Source organism: Mangifera indica, chromosome 3 (assembly GCF_011075055.1).
Source record: "Mangifera indica cultivar Alphonso chromosome 3, CATAS_Mindica_2.1, whole genome shotgun sequence".
NCBI lineage: Eukaryota > Viridiplantae > Streptophyta > Magnoliopsida > Sapindales > Anacardiaceae > Mangifera > Mangifera indica.
In genome coordinates this window covers 11,368,521-11,386,773 of record NC_058139.1, presented here as the reverse complement: position 1 = coordinate 11,386,773, position 18,253 = coordinate 11,368,521, and the positions used below count along the sequence as shown (strand labels likewise).

At 31.8% G+C, this 18,253-nt stretch overlaps 3 protein-coding genes across 3 annotated transcripts; 1 reads left to right on the top strand and 2 right to left on the bottom strand.

Annotated features, from left to right (window-relative positions):
- Positions 1-2,385: 2,385 nt before the first annotated feature.
- On the bottom strand, positions 2,386-3,498 carry LOC123210030 (probable calcium-binding protein CML45). The gene is made up of 2 exons (XM_044628187.1): positions 2,691-3,498; positions 2,386-2,599 (listed from the first exon to the last, which is right to left on the bottom strand). Exons 1-2 carry the CDS (start codon positions 3,139-3,141, stop codon positions 2,586-2,588), a joined length of 465 nt encoding a protein of 154 aa, XP_044484122.1. The 5' UTR covers positions 3,142-3,498; the 3' UTR covers positions 2,386-2,585.
- A 2,787-nt stretch (positions 3,499-6,285) lies between these two features.
- On the top strand, positions 6,286-9,550 carry LOC123210029. The gene is made up of 4 exons (XM_044628186.1): positions 6,286-6,694; positions 8,854-8,892; positions 9,111-9,195; positions 9,290-9,550. Exons 1-4 carry the CDS (start codon positions 6,323-6,325, stop codon positions 9,370-9,372), a joined length of 579 nt encoding a protein of 192 aa, XP_044484121.1. The 5' UTR covers positions 6,286-6,322; the 3' UTR covers positions 9,373-9,550.
- Positions 9,551-14,874: 5,324 nt separating this feature from the next.
- Positions 14,875-17,578, bottom strand: LOC123210107 (cyclic dof factor 3-like). The gene is made up of 2 exons (XM_044628310.1): positions 17,316-17,578; positions 14,875-16,483 (listed from the first exon to the last, which is right to left on the bottom strand). The coding sequence occupies exons 1-2, from the start codon at positions 17,460-17,462 to the stop codon at positions 15,209-15,211; spliced, it is 1,422 nt and encodes a 473-aa protein (XP_044484245.1). The 5' UTR covers positions 17,463-17,578; the 3' UTR covers positions 14,875-15,208.
- Between the last annotated feature and the right edge of the window lie 675 nt (positions 17,579-18,253).

Here is an 18,253-nt window from a genome sequence, read left to right as displayed (position 1 = left end):
CAAAAGACATCTTTGAATAAAAAATAAAATTCCAAAGGCTAGAAATGACACTTGACGATTAGAATGACTCAGCAGAAATACAGAGATTTTTTTTAATAAATTAAAAAAATATTTTTATTTAATTTTTTTAATTATCACTTTGATTTTTGTCATGAATTAGAATTTTTTAAAGATATTATATCATGTAATTATTTGTATGCAGGAGTAATTGAATATTAATTTGTCTTATTATTATTATGTTGTCAAACTGCTTAGTTAAATTCATAAAAAAGACACTAAAGATGCAATTACTCGTTATATAGTGATTAATTATACAGATTGCATATAGTGGCCAACCACATTATTTGCACGTAAGTCAATCTGACATATGGGTATATTTAACCCTAGGGTTTTAACATTCAATCATGTAATTATATATATAACCCGATTTTAGGTCTAATTAATTGAATATTATATAAAGGTTTATAGATGACAATTTTAACATACACACTGTAAGTAACTCTACCAAAATTTAATGAGAGAGATCATAACAATGGATACAGAATTCTAAGTAATAGCCCTAATCACTTTAAAAACGTCATTTTGCTCATAATAATTAGATAGTTTTTAATTTCTTGTACTAAATTATATTCATAATTTGATGTACTTCTTATTAATACGATTTTTAGAATCAATAATTTGACTTTAGAAGGAACCATGTTTCCAGCAAAAACACTTTTTTCTAAGACTCATAGAAAAAGAGTGTTGGACCTTTTGTGGATTTTGATGCGATAAAAACAAACAAAATGATTGTATAAAATGCTAACAATTGTTTAAGGTATGATGTATGTCATAACTAATTTGTTCAGTAATATTGGTAGATATGTAACAAAGCTAATTGTGTCTTTTCACATTAATTTGAGGTTATTATTGATTAATGTGTATAATGAAAATGATTAAGTTATAAATTTAAGTTGTTCAACGGGGTTGTGTATAAAAATATATGTAGGGTTAGATTCAAATTAAATTTTATATGGGTTAGATTCATATCAAGTTTGTTCAAATTTGAAAATGTTTAAAATGGTATGTTAGGGCACAAAGTGGGCGCTTTTAAGATGAACATGATTTCTTCACCCCAAGACTGACATTGAAAATTTTTCGACCATAGAGGAGATTTCCCGATAGTTAGGGATGTAAAATAGCTTAAAACTCATCCTGCGGATGCCAAGTAAGATGAATGTGTTGTATGTTTATTTTTCCCTTTGTGATGAGATTGAATCTGGGAATGTGTAGGAATAATCTGAGTATGATAATCTCAATCCTCCAATATGTCTTATAAGGAAATGAATCTTGGTGGATTTGATGTAAATTCTTGTTGTGAAGAGGGATGGTAATGGGGAAAAAAATCTTAATCCCCATCTTTGTCCCTGTTACGGGGATAACAAAGATTTCTCATCTCTTTCTCACAAAGAAAAATTCTTTCCCTATTCTCGCGGAGAAAAATTCTCTCCTCATACTCTTTAAATATAACATAAAAATATTAAATAATAAAATTAAATAAAATTAAAATCAACCAACTATTTCAAATATCATATATTAATCATCTTAATATACACAACAAAAATATAAATAAATTTAAAAAATATAAATAATCAAAAACTATAAAAATATATTAATATTTTAAATAAATATATTAATATAAAAAGATGATGATGAAGATGGAGACAAGAGACAAAGACAGGGACGAGGACCGAGACAAGATGAAAGTAGGATGGGGAGGGAAAAAGACATATGTATCCTTGTCCTCGATTGCAAGGATATTTTTGGTTTTCATCTCCATTTTCTTTTTCATTTTTATCAAAGAATTTCTTTTTCATTAGAATTAGAAACTTTAAATTCGGATTGAAATTATTATCTTTAACCGTGAAATGTTAAGGTGCATGTGTACATTCATATAAGATGATATCCAGTAATAAGAAAATGGGCTTGATTGGATGATCGACCGGCACAAAAACCTATGGAGGCACGATTTAAGGGCTATACGCCATGCGCCTTTGTTTTAAGGTGGGTTGGTGACCGGCCGGCCATGGACAAGTCTAGATAGGCTAGTCAACTCCTCACTAATAACATTACTCGGGGGGAAAGTCTACCTTACATTACGCGCATTTGCTGTAAACCAAACTTAACGCAAGAAGCTTTTTCACGAGTCTCCCCTGTCCCCTCAGATGATCCCCCTCTTCTTCGTTGAAGACTTTGACTTAGTTTTTGTTAAATTTTAGACATCACTGTGCTGAATGTTATATGATTATTCATTAAATAGTTCTTTACTTAACATCGTATAAAATTTCTACAGGATTGGACAGAATTTTTATATTTATTTATTTATTTATATATACAAACATGGCATCTTCAAAATGATGAATTTATACGACAAGTACAGGATCCCTCCGAGTAAGTCGTTTATTTGCATCTGATTTTGTAAGATTAATGCAGCTTGTAACTACCAAAACTACGCCTACTTCATCAATCATCTTCCAAGTCCGGGGAAGTTCTCAGAATTATTCAGGAGAAACTACTCTCCAGAAGTTTCACAAACTCGTTCAAATTTATGCGTCCATCTCTGTCATCATCAAAAGCACCGATCATCCTTTTGCATTCAGCTTCTGAAGCCTGTGCAAAATTTAGTTTTGAAAGCATATTCCTTAGCTCACCTGCGTCAATGAAACCGTCATTGTTTTCATCGAACAGGCGAAAGGCGTCTTTAACTTCTTCCAGGCTCACCTCCTCCTCTGCAAACAGAGAAGCAATCTCGCTTGGATTTAACGTCTCTCCAAGTAGGATCAATTTCTCAATTGTTATGTTCACTTCTTCAATGGATTGTTTATCTTCATCATCTAAATTTGCGGATACAGAAGACTTGATCATCTCTTCCGGTTTCTCTGTCACTTGTTGAATTTGTTCCGGTGAGTTGTTATCTGCAGTTTTTTGACATAAGAGTTTCCAGAGATTCCAGAGATGGGAAATTATATGCAGGAAGAGTGCGATCATAAAATTAAGACGAAAGAAGCTGTCCTCAAGTATAATTCTGACAATAATCAAAACTAAAACAATTTCAACAAGTGAGATAGGGGTGTGAAAAATACTATCCATCATCATCTCCATATTAACAAGTAAGATAGCAGAATTCCAGAAAAATGTTAGGGGTCTGGGAACGGGCGGATTGAAAAGTATGTGTAAAATGGTTTAGGAGAAAATTAGCGTTACTGAGGAATGGAGTATGGGAAACTGGAAGTCTTAATAAATATGGATGGATTGAAGTGGGGAAATGGCGTCAAGTCTTATGAGGAAAAGGTTGAAGAAAATTCATTGAAATTGAAAGCCAACCACTAATTCGTCTGCAGAGTATTTTTTGCGTGGAGTATGTTCAGGGTCATCTTCCCTACAATTTCCAGGACATGCCTTTCCTTTACTAATTTATTCGGAGATTTATTTATGATAATAAAAGATTACCCCATAAAGGTCAATACATTAAGACATAAATTTATTTCAATTAGGGATGATGAGATTATAAATGCATTTGGTGAGAGTAGGGTGCCTAATTATCTACCGAATATCGACTTAACATATAATTAACTTGTGAGATAAGGAAAGAAACAATAGAAAAGTTCTCTGACGTGTGAAACACAAATAAGACTTATTCTTAGAGTTTACTCATGACTTTCTGAGCTATTCAATTGCCATGAAACTCCTGTTCATAGAATGACGAGCCACGCTTTCCCTTTTTCTGGTTTTTGTTAGTAAGGAATTACATCAGATTTGGTTGAATAAATAAATTTTATAGCATAATATTCAGATCCATAACAATTGTATCGATAAATTTGGGTTTTATAAATATGACTGATATTCAAATTTAAGTTTTTTTTTTTTTTAAATTTTAATATTTCGTTAGTTTTGCTATCTCATGCTTTACTTTGTTAAAGGGAGAAAGTAAAAGCTAAAGTGGAAAAGGAGCCAAACAGGGGTTTTAATGTTTTAGTTACGTGCTTAAAGAGAATGACATCTGTTATGCACATGAATGCATTGACTTGACTTGACTTGACTTTACCTCCGACGATTGTTTTTTACTAACTTATAAAACAATCTACTCTGTGCCTTTACCAATTAGCTTTATATTTTCATCAAAGACTTGGAGGATAAAACAACTACTCCTCGATGGTGTCGACTTTTCTGAGTTGCTTCTTCAGTTGATTTATAATTGTCTTCTAAAGTCTGTGGATCACCTTCAAACACATTTCTAAAAAGCCCTTGTACTTGGGGATACAATACAAAGCATTGCTCCGTTATGAACTAGAGATGACAAACAAAGTGATAGACGTCGAATATCTTAATGTTCGTTCTCATTTTGTAGAAGAACCTTTTCTTATTCTCGTCCCTTCCTCAATACAGGAATAATGGGGAATCCTTGTAGGAAAACTTTCTTTCCCTTTCTTGTTTTTATTACTATTAGAAAAATAATGAAATATTTATTAAGTGTCAAAATATATTTATAACAATTCAAAACTTTTAATGATAATTAATATGTAAGGATTTAGGAAATATGTATAGAAGGGGACAAACAAGGGAGGGGATGAGTCAGGACATATTAATTCTCGTTTCTATCTCATCTTTGACCGCTAAGATTTTAGTCATTCTTAATCTCGTTCTATCTCTATTTTTATTGAGGAATCCCTTCCCCAACAAAAAAAAAAAAAAAGAAATAAACTTTTGTAGATTAAATTGTTGTGAACTTATTTTTTTGTCTCTCATAAATAATAATACTAATACTAACAAAATTTAAAATTTGAATAAATGTAAAAGTTAAAGCATGGTCTAATAAAGTTAATCACCTAATAATAATTTTCTTGACTTCTTGAGTTGAGGGATATGAATTTAAAATAATAATAAAATTATGTGCATAAATAATAATGTGTTATTATATGACTAAATATTATTTTATCTTTAATTTTTAATTATTTAATTATTTGATAATATATCATTATTTATACTATTCCCAAATGATACGAGAACGCAAAAAATAGACTTAATATCAAAATCTAATAAAAACTAAAACATTTTATTTTCTAAGTAAACATAAACCTCACAAACTTAAGTCGAAAACACACTATCGACAACTTTATTATTGCAATTCGAACATCTAACAAACACAATACTAACGATTTCATTTTTTGTCATCAGTTCGATGACCCTTGAGTTTGTATAATATTGCTGATGTTTTTGAACTATAATTAGATTGATGAAAATTGGGTTGAGTGTGGTGGCTTTTACGAGTGTTAGAGTTTTGATCTATTTGTGATATTTATTTTGCATATTTAATTGTATATTTGATCGAATTTTGTCAGATTGTGTTATTGTTGACGAAGAAGAAAATTGTGTGTATTCATAGAAAGCGCATTTGCAAGCGCATGGGCACATACATTTGCATTCACAATCAAATGCAAATAAATGTTGCGAGAATTAATAATAAGTCAATCGAAAATTGACCACTAAGAATGTGAAGGCGTGTGCATTTTAATTGTAATGTTGAAAAACTATTAAATTTTATATTAAATTTAGGCAATAAATATCATGTTCATATTAGATTATTTATATTTATTATACAATAAATTGTAATGCGTGCGCATGTACATTTGATATTTATTAGACAATTTATTGCCTCAATTTAATATTATATTTATATTAGAAAATTTAAATTTAATATCATGTTTATATTATTAGGTATTTTATTACCTAAATTTAATATCATATTTTTTGCTTAATATAAATTGTAATGCGTGCATATCAAGCGCATTTATATCAGACAATAAATTTAATGGTAATACGCATTGGCATACGTATATTTGTTCGTATTCCAGTTTTTAGAAAATCGTATCTTTACATTTTGTTATAATCTAAATAATAGAATTTGTTTTATTTTAATTAATACAATATATATTAATGGTTTATAAATAATGTAATTAGTAATTACAAACAAATAAATAAAAACATTAATCTTTTTTGGAAATTAGTTTTTAAAGGTTTTAACTTTTATTAACAGGAATTTTTATAATAAATTTTTAATAAAAATTTCAATTTATCATAATATAAGTTATTAAATTTATTTTCAAATTTATTTTTAATATGATAATATATTATTATATTATAATGTGTTTAGTTAATTATATAAAAAGAAATATTAAAAAAATAATAAATTTAGTTTAAAAAATAAATTAATTAAAAGTCCGAAATTTTTTTTGACCTACTTCAGTTAATATAACATTTTATCCAGTGTTGTTCCGAAATCAAAATGAGACCAAACAAGGATAAAAAGAGAGGAACAACGACGACAACGACAACGCGCCCGTCGTCTCCGCCCAGAAGACGATCCCAAACCACCACCACACCCTCTGCCTCTGTTCTGGATAGTGAATTGCTGACTGAGGAAGAAACTACAATTTTCTTTGGGGACATTCAAATTTCATCTCCAGATTCAACTGCAAATCCTAGAAGTTTCCCGTACAGCGTGAAGCAACAGTGCTGGGAAAAGGCGGAGAAGGTCAGAGGACGAGACCCAGATCGCTGGCGAAGAGACGCCCTTGGTAACATTGTGTTTAGAAAGTTTGTCGGTTGTCCCGGTTGCTTGTGCCACGATTATGATCATATTTTGCCTTACTCCAAGGTACTATATATATAAAGATAACTCTTTTCTAGACATTTTTCTTTTTATGTTAGTATTTCTGCCTTTTTTTTTTTTTTTAAGTGGGTTGCTTTAGTTTTGCATGAACTAAATTAGGTGATTCGTGTTGTCTCTAATTATTACTAAGTTCATTTTAGATCTTGTATTTGAAGATATCGTTTTGCGCTGTTTGATTAATTTAGAAAGAAAACGAGAAGAGCGACTTTTGTATATGTATTTTATGAAAAGAAGTGGAAACTGAAAAATCTGATATATATATCAATTCAAATGTTATACTTGAGTTAATGTGTTAACTGAGGCATGATGTATCCCCTGATTTAGATTACTGTATATGAAAAATATATCCTTCATAATAAGTGGAATTCTACATCTTTCTATTTGGCAGTTGGTCATGGCTTACACTATTTAATGTTTTATTACTCTTACAATTTGTTTAAGGGAGAAAACAGTTTTTTGTTATAATCAATGCAAATTATTCACAATGACAAGAAATCACAATTTCCAACGTGTATTCTAAATATTGTATTTTTTTGTTGCCTCCTTTAGAGCACACATTAATACCACCCGTCTGCAGATAGTCACATTCCATTCCTCTGCCACTCATGCTACTTAGATTGGAGGATGAAATAAGGGGGGACCAGGCATGATTAGTGGCTGCTTCATGCTTTCAACTGTGAGAGGATCTATTTTTTCCCTCAATTGTATACGTTTGTGATTCAGTTCAGCTGGATCAAATACTACCAGTGAAACTTCTGAGAATCCTGGTTAGAGTCACAATGTGACTATCATGCCTGTCAAAATTAGACAGACTAGTAGATAGGAGAATTTCTAGCATCACATTTGGTGCATGAGATAGTGGATGAGCTGAAGTGGCAACCTTGTGGTGAGAAGTGTGGTAGATGATTAGATTAACTGTGACTCAGTTATAATACTAAAAATTACTACAGTGATATGGAAAAATAATGTGAATTGGGATCATGGCTTATTATAATTGGCTGTTTCAGTTTATTTATAACTCAGGCTTGCAAAATAATTTGGAGTGAAAGTGATGACTTGTGCTTGCAAAATGATTTGGAGGGCAGGTGATAATTAATGTTTACAAAATGATATGGTGTGCTAGGACTCTCGTGTCCCTTGGAATGCCGGTTTCGGTCAATCAGTTCTATGGATATATTCTTATACAAGAAAAAATAAAAAAACAATCTAGACTTAACACCTGCATATTTTATTCCTCATGACCTAAATGCACTGCCATTGTGCCCTCTCCAAGGGAGCTTTTGGGACATGAATGTGGTTAGGGATTGACTCATTCTTGAACACACTAAGGATCTGTTTTTTCATGGTAGAAACATTCTAGGAATAGGTTGACCATGTATTTGATGTCTCTTATATGCTTTGTAGATGATAATTAATTCATCAATCTTGAGAAGGTTGCTATCCAAAGAGGGGAACAAGCTGTAATATGCACAAAGATGTGATGAGGAAATGAGAGTCAAAATCTTGACATGGAGTTTGGATGGACAGAAGGATTAAGATAGGATATATCTGAAGTTAAGAATTGTTTGATTATTCTGGTACTGGACCATGGTTGATGTGTAATAAATTAAGCCTTTTGCTGTTATTTGTTGGGCCTAACTGAGTAATTGCAAAAATCAATTTATTCATGTATACATAGCCTATTTTAGCATGCTGTCAAATTTTAGTTTGGTTGATGTGTATTTTTGCTTTTTTTTGGGGTTTTTGGGGAACTTTAAGCTTAGGAGCAATCTTCCTCTGAAAGAATCAAAAGAACTGAATTTTTTAAAAAATTTTTGGGGGCTGATTCTAATATTCTTTCTTAAATATACATTTTACATTATTTATTATCTTGAATTTAGTTGGACTGTATGGTCGATTAAGCATCTGTCTTCACAGGATTGTCATAGATGCTTGATGCTTGTTTTCTGTTTCTTGGAGTTAAGTCCTTGATGCTTGATATTTATAACTATAGCTTAAATTTTTTCTACAATTTGGTCCACCTTTCTAGCCCTTGAATTTGGAGTCTTTTTATCTATTGTGATTGCAATAAATGTGTAATCTCTGTCTTTTTTTTTTTTCCCCAAAACCATGACTAGAGATCTAATTCTAGAATGATATTTCAGGGAGGAAAGAGCACGCTGGAAAACTGTCAGGTTTTACAGGTATGAGCTTTTTCTCTTTTTGTTGTCAATAATTATGACATTTAAAGTTGAGCTTCTATAACATTTCTTTAGTCTCTCTAATCTCTTCAGAAGGATTATACTGACCTCAGGACCTCCTATTAGCAAGGATTTAGCATCTGAATTGTTGAATTGGGAACCACTAAATTTAATTAAAAAAATAAATTTTTTTGAGTCAACTTTAGTCACAATGATTGCAGGCGACAGTTAATAGATCAAAGGGTAATCGGACTGAATTATCTAGAGCTGAGCTGATTCAGAAAAGTTCTTATTGCAGGGTTGCAGGTATTTCCAAATCTTTTAAGATATTGCATGATGTCTTCGTAAAAAATAATCGAACTCAGTTTTTAACCTGTCAATTATTGGTTTGATGGTTCAGGTCGTGACATGGATTTGCTTGAACTGTCAGCATATGGCAATGTTCGTCGTGGACAGGACAGTGGAGGATGTAGAATTCAATGACAAATTTCAGCTCGAGTAACGTCTTTCTAATAAATTGAAGATGGAAAATTAAGAAGTCTTGTGTATCCAATTGATTGTAATTGTATATGCATGACCGCATCAAATTGTACAAAATGTAATTATGTTACTTTCTGAGGTTTAATGAGCGATCTACTCTGATCTTCAGTATTATTATTTATTAGTTTTCTTTTCTGAAGACTTCCCAGCAGTAAACTTCAATTTGACTGCACCCTTTCTAGAAAAGTTATATCACATTAGGAGGTCAATAACATGATTTAAGCAGATGTTCTTTTATTTGCTTACCTTGTTGATTTGGTTTTCTTAATTAAGTTCTATTCTTCCACTGTTTTCATACACGTGTCTGCATAAGTATCAAGTCTGTTGTACCAAGGCAGCAAGATCAAAATTTTCTTGATTCACAAGCTCGCTCTTCTTCTAAGTAAGCTTTTGAAGAACCTGTACATTCTTTTATTCCCCCAAGAAATGATATAGAAGACAACTGGAAGAACTGAGGATGATATGGAAGATAAGGCAAGTGGAACTTATTTGAAGATGCGGAGCTTATCAAATCAAAATATGGTGAGCAAAGCTACAGAAGGGAAATATATGATCTTGTTGAGGAGTCCGCTAGAGATGTTGATGATATCAATGAGTTCAAAATGCTGGAAGCGTATGATCAGAAAGGGCATGTTGATCAGAAAGAGAGATTTGCAGTGCTTATGCAGTGCTTTCGTTATTATTACTAGCTAAAGGATGTTAAAGATGTACATAAGTAGCCATACTTCCCTGTCTTGTGGGGAAAGAACAGAGGCAATAATACTGCAGCAAAGGAGATACTGTTTGATAGAGGAACACGAGGCTGTTGGTGGCAGGTACAAGAAGAAGCATTCGGTAACTTTGAAAATGTAAATTGCGCCATCACTTCTTGTTGGATAAATTGATTCTGGATACTGCAAATTCCTGTTGTATGCAGATTTGTTGCATTTGTGCTCATAAATTCATAGTATATAGCCTTTCCTTTGTAGTAATCAGTTAAACCAAGTCAAATGTAAAATAGTATGAATTTTATGAAGTTGGTGTAGAGGTATAGCCAAAGCAGTAGACAAAGGCGCAATATAAGGACAGAATTACGACAAAAAGTGCCATTAATACTAGTAAAAGTTGTAGGCATTTTGCATTATATTCGAAGGGTTTTCAAACTTATTTTATAAGAGGCTTTGAAAGTGTCCTTTTTCCCAAGCACAGACTTGACATGTTGGTTTCACACAGGAGTCTTCTTAAACCTTTTACTAGTGCTCATGGCACTTCTTTTCCAACGCCCCTTCATCTTGTGTGTTTGTCCACTCCTTTTGCTATGCCTTCATAGCTGTCATACTAGTTCTTCTTGGCTTGGATTGCAGGTACTATTCCTTCCACTCACAAGCTTAGTGGTTATTAATGCATATTTGTACTCAGGGAGACTCACATGCTTCTGAGTTAGGAGTTGGTGACCCTACTCAATAATTTCTTTTTTCAATAATTTGAAATCGAAATTTTAGCTGTCATTTGAGATGATTTCATACTTCAACAAGTGACAAGCAATGGAAGCTCAAGAATTTGAAAGAACTACCAATCTTATCCTGGGTTATATCCAACTATTGTTACAGTTTCATTGATGGTGACAAACAAAGGAATGTTGAAACTTTGATTTGATTTCAATTCCAGAATGTAATCAAATCCACAACTTCTAGTTTCCCTGTTACAAAGAAATACAAGAAGTTATCTATTTTCTCTAATCTATTTAGGTTCAGATGAAAAAAATTCAATTCAATCGCTATTATCTTTTATATTCTTCATCCTTACCAATCCTCTCAACCATATTTTATTTTTGTTGGAAAAACAATCAATTTTTTGTTATTCAAAAGAATATATAGTTAATAATTCGAAAGATTTTTGAGTATCAAATTAAAGAATACCCTATTGAGAGAGGTAAATTACGATAAAGATTATGATTAATCATCGTTAGTTAGTTAAAAATTGTCAAAAGAATGACAAATAACACCGATTACAACGTTGATTGTAATTACAGAGACATAACAAGATATACTAAAACATATCTAAAGTAGTGTTTTGTTTGAGTCGGTTAGAATTGTTTAACTAAAAATGATAAACCATCCATTTATAATAAAACTGAATGATTTTTATTAATGAAAGTGGGTAATATATCTACAAATGAACTTTTCAAATATAAAGAGTGAAAAATATATATGAAAGATTGAATGGGAAATAAGTATATAACTAATATTGTATTTATTTTTAATAATTAAATTAAATATCGAAAGGATTATTTGTCACATTGATTTTATTTTTTTATTATTGTGATGCTAAGAATTTTATTACTTTATTTATTATATAAAGTCATTCAATTCCCATCATAACAATCCTGAATTCAAGACGAAATTATTTATTTAACGTGTATGTGTAGATATCACATTTGTTTGATATTTTATTAATAAATTTATGAATCTCATCAGTCCCCACCATTAACAATTAAAGGGGAAAAAAAAAAGCAAATTCTTAAAATTTAAAAAAAAGAAAAAAAGAAGAAAGAAGAAGCTTTATATCCACTGTCCACATCACATTTTCTTTTTGAAGCACTTACTTTAACTCTTACTAAACTAATATTGGGTCATCCTCATTGGATTGGAACCTTTGTTTGTTGCCATACACGTGTTCCACCCACCAAAGTCTTTGCTAGATTTGTTAAAAAATAAATAAAAAGCAAGTCTTTACTTGACATTTGAGGCCTGCCTTTTTGACTTTTATTGCTCTCTTTTTTAGTCTTTTGTTCATTCATTCATGCTTGCTGGAATAGTTTACAACACAAGAGACTGTTTCTAGGAAACAATTTGCTTCAAATCTCCACTTCAATAATACAAGTGTTCAGTTGGATCAACATGAAAAGCACTATACTTTATCAAATTGGATAATTCGTTAATTTTTATAGTGGGGGGTTGACAATGAATTAGCTCAATGATTTCTTAAGAAAGTCAACATCGATTAGTGCCAACTTTTTTCTTTTTTATATTTATTTTGCAGAAGTGCTTCTAATCCAAGCAAAACCCTTTTTTTTTTAAATCATATCCTTGTTGTGGATTTACCTTTGCAAGGGTCAAATTGCTGACTAAACTATTAGTTTCTTTGAACATCAATCTCTCTTTAACCCATTTCAATTTATGGACATCCAATCTCATTCATTTACAAAAATAATTAAATTATACGTAAAAAAATAAATTGTACAAATTGATATAGTAATTTATGATTTGATGATGTGATTGTTTATTTTTTTTTTTAATTTTAAAATCATCTAATGAAATATTACTATTTTAATTTATATATGTAATATTACTCTTGAAAAAATTCTTAACATGAACCAATTTCATTACATATTGCCACATGAAGTAACCCAGTTAGTTGCTTTCTAAAACCAAATTTATGGATGCATCTTTGATTCTTAAGCTCAAAATGCAATTCCCTGACTGAAAACAAACAGGGTCTTGATGTGTTATTTCGATGCATTTGGCAGATCTGTTAGGTTTCTTGAGGTGGGTGTTGGGAATTTGCATGTTTTTGTTCAAGTTTTCTAGGCTTCAGGAAACATGCTAAGTGCAATGGAACCAAAGGCTACTAAGCAATATTATGTATACACATTTTTAGTATGTAATTTAAGAACACAGATGATGTATCATCATATAATTGATATTATTTTATTTTTAATTTAAAATTATCAAATAGATATAATTTATGTACTCAAATTAGATATTAAAAATATATCCGGATAGTTTTATTTGAAGGCTGACTACTTCCCAAAATCATTGTTCTACAAAATGGTGATTATAATGTAGTCATTTTCAACAGGGTCCCTTTTGCACCAATGAGGATAGAGAATTGTGTTGGGAAGGATAGCATTTGGCAGGTACATTCCACAAGTGAAGGTTGCAATCAGACTCCTGTTTGCAGATAATGGAAGTTAAAAATTCTGAAATTATGTGGCCAAATGAGATGGGTATAAACTTTAATCAATCTTTTCAGGTTTTAACATATCTGAAATTAGGCTTTTGGATGAAAACAAAAAAGACGAGTGCTTTTGATGCAAAAGAAAAGAGCAAAAGGGAAAGAATCAGAAACAAGAGTGAACACCAGAAGGATTCGTGGCAGTATTCAAACTGGGGTCTCCCAACAGCTCATCTTCTACATAAATTGTGGACTGTATTTGCTGAGAGAAACGAAATATCTGAAATGTGTATGCATGTAGATGGGCAATCCAGACACATTAATCACACTTTGATGTATCTATTAAATGCTTTGTAAAGAAACTTTGGTAGGCCTGTAGTCTATCTTTTCAATGCAAAAAAGTCTTCCCGTGTTTCAGCCACTACTTTAAAAAGGAGTTGGTCACTTAACAATACAAAGTTTTTGAATCTTCCAAATTTTATGTTGTTTACACTAGTTAGTAAATATGAGAATACGAATAATATAGTACATAAATTATATGGGTATAATATGATAAATAGTGAAAAATATGTTTATAAAAAAGGGTTATAAAATTCCGATATGAAAAAGATACGGAACGTGTATATATAACACATCATCAATATCATTTGTAATTTTAACACTTTTCATAAGTTTTGTTGGTTAACAATTGAAATATAAAATATTGAATTGACTATTAAACTTAATATAACATAATATATAATCAAAATTCAATTATCACAAAAAATTATCAAGAGAGATTAAGGATTTGGAAAAGTTAGGTTTTTTTTTTATATATATAATTATAATATTATAATAATTAATTGAATATGTAAGAGATATTTTTGTATTTTAAAAAATTCATAAAAATTTAAAAACGTAAAAAAGGAAAAAATATGTGTTTAATACAAAAAATATATAAAATACGTGTTTAATATCTTTTATGTTAAAAAATTCAAAATAATATGTTTAAATGTAGATTAAATATGAATAATTTATGTTTTTATTAACTAGAGTTTAGATAAATATTTATACACTAAAATCAAAATATTAAAAAAAATAAAGAGAGGGCAGCTATGGGAATACATTCTAACTGAATTACATTCTTTTGCTTTTATATTTTTTTTGCAAGTTGTTTAGATTCCATGGGACTAAAGAATTATATTCACAAGAAAGCTACTTGAACTTTTTGATGAATTATTTTCACAAGAGAAGGACTAAAAGAATTTTCAGTTTTTGATAGGAATTGTCCCCACAATAGTCATAGTTGTCAAATAACCTCTTCTGCCTGGCTTACCCGTCTGCTCTTTTGGATCTTTTTACGGTACAAATCTTCTTCTGTTATGAATTTCTTTGCTGTTACAACTGTGCTCTCTCTTCAAGTTCTAGCAGGATACACAGTACAGAGATAAACAGGGAAAGTTGCCCATTTTTCAGAATTTAGGATTAACATATTATCAGTGCTTCAGGATTATGGTGTGTATGGGAAGATTTTTCTTCAACTCTGTTACTGTATTTCACATATATGGAAAAAAGATTTGTACATAAACACAAGCTCAGCAAAACATCAAAAGGCACCTGTGCATATTGGTACAAGAAGACTATTGGTTCCCCCTAGAGCTTACCTCTATCCTAGTGAAACAGAAAGTCAAATGCTTCTCTGCTCTCTCGTTGTTGTCAATTAACTTGTTTGTGATGGCTGATGAGGCTAGTGAACCAAAACGATCCATAAAGGACCACAGTCATTGATTCAATAGTCACTTTTTTCAGTTGAATTAGCCTTGCTCTTCTGGCCTAACGAACACTAACATAAGATACCTTGTCTTCAAGAACTTTCATGGAAGTTCAGTGATCTAGACAAGGCTGCAGGATTTGCCCGCAATACTGGGGAGGTTTTAGCCATGTGACTTTTTTCATCACTCTTTGGTTGCAAGCCCTTGAACAGCCCTCCTCCAGTGATGGATTCATTTTTAATCCCAAGCGTTGCCCATATTGAACTCTTTGCAGCTTCACTAGGATCGTCAACTCTCAACGTTTTCGGAACCAACAAGCATCCATTCTTCTGTTTCGATGGCTCCTCTTTCTCCATATCCTCTGGTTTATGCATGTCTGACTCCCTAGGATGCTTTCCCAAAGTTGGCAAATTAGGACCCAAGCTCAGAGCTTTCTGGTTTGGAGAAGATTGGGGTGACAACCAAGGAATGTTCCAAGTCCCCGGGATTCCACAGTTCCAAAAAGCTGCTGGGTAGAATGGCATAGGATATCCTGAAGGACAAAAGGCAGGGGGGGGCACCGTGGCATTCCATGGATAAGGCCAAGGTACACCAGGAAGACACGGAATCGGGGAAGGGAAGCCATTAACATTCCGCATTAAGGGTTCCTGCAAGCAATTTCTGACTCCTTCCTCCACTGGATTTGAGACAGTAATAGAAGAACCACTTGAGCAATCATCACCATTTTCTCCACCTCTGCAACGGACTGGAATCTCTTGTTCATCAAAACTATGAACACCATTTCGGGTACCATTCAATACCTTTTTCTCAGCAAGATTCAATACAGAAGCCATGGAATCACAAATTGGAGCATCTAAGCCAAAGCTGAGGACTCTTCCATTGGTTTTCAAATTAGGGTGGTAAATTCCATTGGGAGCATCAATACGGGCAGCTTGAAGAGCTTCAGAAATGGTGATGTGGCGATACTGTGAGGCAGAGTTCTTGTTCTTGCGACGCCCAGCTCCCACTGGCACGTTCCTCATGGTACCGCCTGCAGTCCAATATCTTTGGCAAGCTTTGCAGAAATGGCGAGGCTGGTTAATATTATAATTGTTGTAATAGCAGAATTTTGTGTCCATACTATTGCATCGAGGGCATGGAAGTATTTTGTCTGGCTTCTTGAGGGTCTTTTCTTGTGAATTGGAAGCATCATTCTGAACTTTCTCAGTCTTAGAAGACTTGGATTTTGCCGTTTCTTCTTCTATGGAAGGTGTTTTGGGGTTCACATTACTATCTGGCAATATTTCAGGATCTGTTAATTCATCTACACTTGGAGGTGGAGTCTCATAAGGTTGTGTGGTCTCATCGGCTTTCCCGGCTGAAGAATCCTGGAATTTAACATAGAATCAGGCATCTTTGCATAAATGAAATATTAGCAAAATCTGGAATTAAGAGGAGTGAGAAAGAAAGAATCAAGATTTTCTGATAAGCTAATAGTGTAGATATGAAAGGCATCGAATCCCTGAAAGCTAAAGGATCTTTCAAGGTAAGAAGAGTGGAAAATCTTGATTGGCTAACAAGCACAAAACTCATAAAGTGTTTTTGATAAAGAATAAAGGAGAAGAAAGAATAAATAGACATTTGGCACAAACAGGACTTCAAAATCTAACACAATTAACCAGTAGATTTACAACACTAGCATCCATAAAAACTATGATCAAGTTCATCAAAACGTCAGAAAATAAAAAATCAAATTGTTGAGAGATGTAAATTCTGAATTTCTTTCAACAAATGAGGGTTTTTCATTTGTCAAATGTCAATTCTTCGAATGAATTACCACAAAACAAAACAAAGTTAATTTTGGTAAAAATTGCAAACTGCCGAAAATTTCACTTCATTTCTTACCTTTTTCTACTTCCAAACAACAAAACCGAACTAAAAACAGAGTATGCCCTTTAGGCCAAAACCAAGTTAAAAAAGCAAAGAAATAAATAATAAATTGAAAGCAAAGAAATTAAAATCCCAAAAGAAGTTACAAGAACAGAAGAACTGCCAGTTTTTAGCATAGCCAATGGCTTAACACTAAAAGTAACAGAAAAATAAAAAAGTATAATACACCCACGGATCCTTTTCGCATTTCAATAAAAGGGTCGTCTTCAAAATTCGAATAAAAAAGAACACAACACTCCCTGAAACCCTCTCTAACTCGGTGAACTATACCTCCTCTGTTTCTCCTTCGTTGGAAAACACTTCCTTTGTCACCGGGGATGGTGAGTCATCGCAGAGAATATGTGGAATCTCGCCGTCAGAAGGCAAAGGGATTTTCTTCCCAAAGAGTTTGATGGCAGGGTCTTTACTTCCCTGCATTTTCTTGGCGACCAAACAGAGGAAAATAAAAAAAAACGCGCGAGAAAATTCGCAGGTAGTTTTGTTGCTTTGGTCTTTGTTGGCATGGAACGTAGTGTGTCGTTTGTGTTTTTGATCCGTTTAAACGAGGAGGTGGATACCACGTCAGCACATGGGTTTAATTCTCAGCCACAAGTTTATGTGGCCTTGAGATTTTCTTTTCTTTCATTCTCCGTATATTTTTTTATTCTTTTTTATATATCATATGGTTGTACCAAAAGTTAGTGCACCTGACTGTGAGTCTAAGTCTGAGTCTGCTTTTGGGGAGTGAATGAATTCCACGTCAATTGATCGAATGCCATATTATATATCAAATGTGATATTATAATGATATAATTTTTAAAAATAAAATAATTAAATATTAATGAAATAGTTAAAAAATTTAATTAATGTAATATTATTTTAAAAAATATTATAAACATTTTTAAAAATTTAAAATTTTTTGTATATACATCTATCATATAACTATTTTTTTATAAAAATACATTGATTTATATCGATAATATTTATTATATCATAAAATACATATCATATTATATAATATATTTATTATATTATATTAATTTGATATCTTTATAATATATATTATTTTTTATTTATATCATATTATCTAAAATATATATTATATATGATAAGATACTAATAATTACGACTCAAATACTTACCAAAAAGGTAAGCTTGCGGGGGGTGATTGGTTGGAGCTTGCCTGTTAGAAAGGGAATTAATTTAATTTTTCCTTTTTGTTCTTTTCC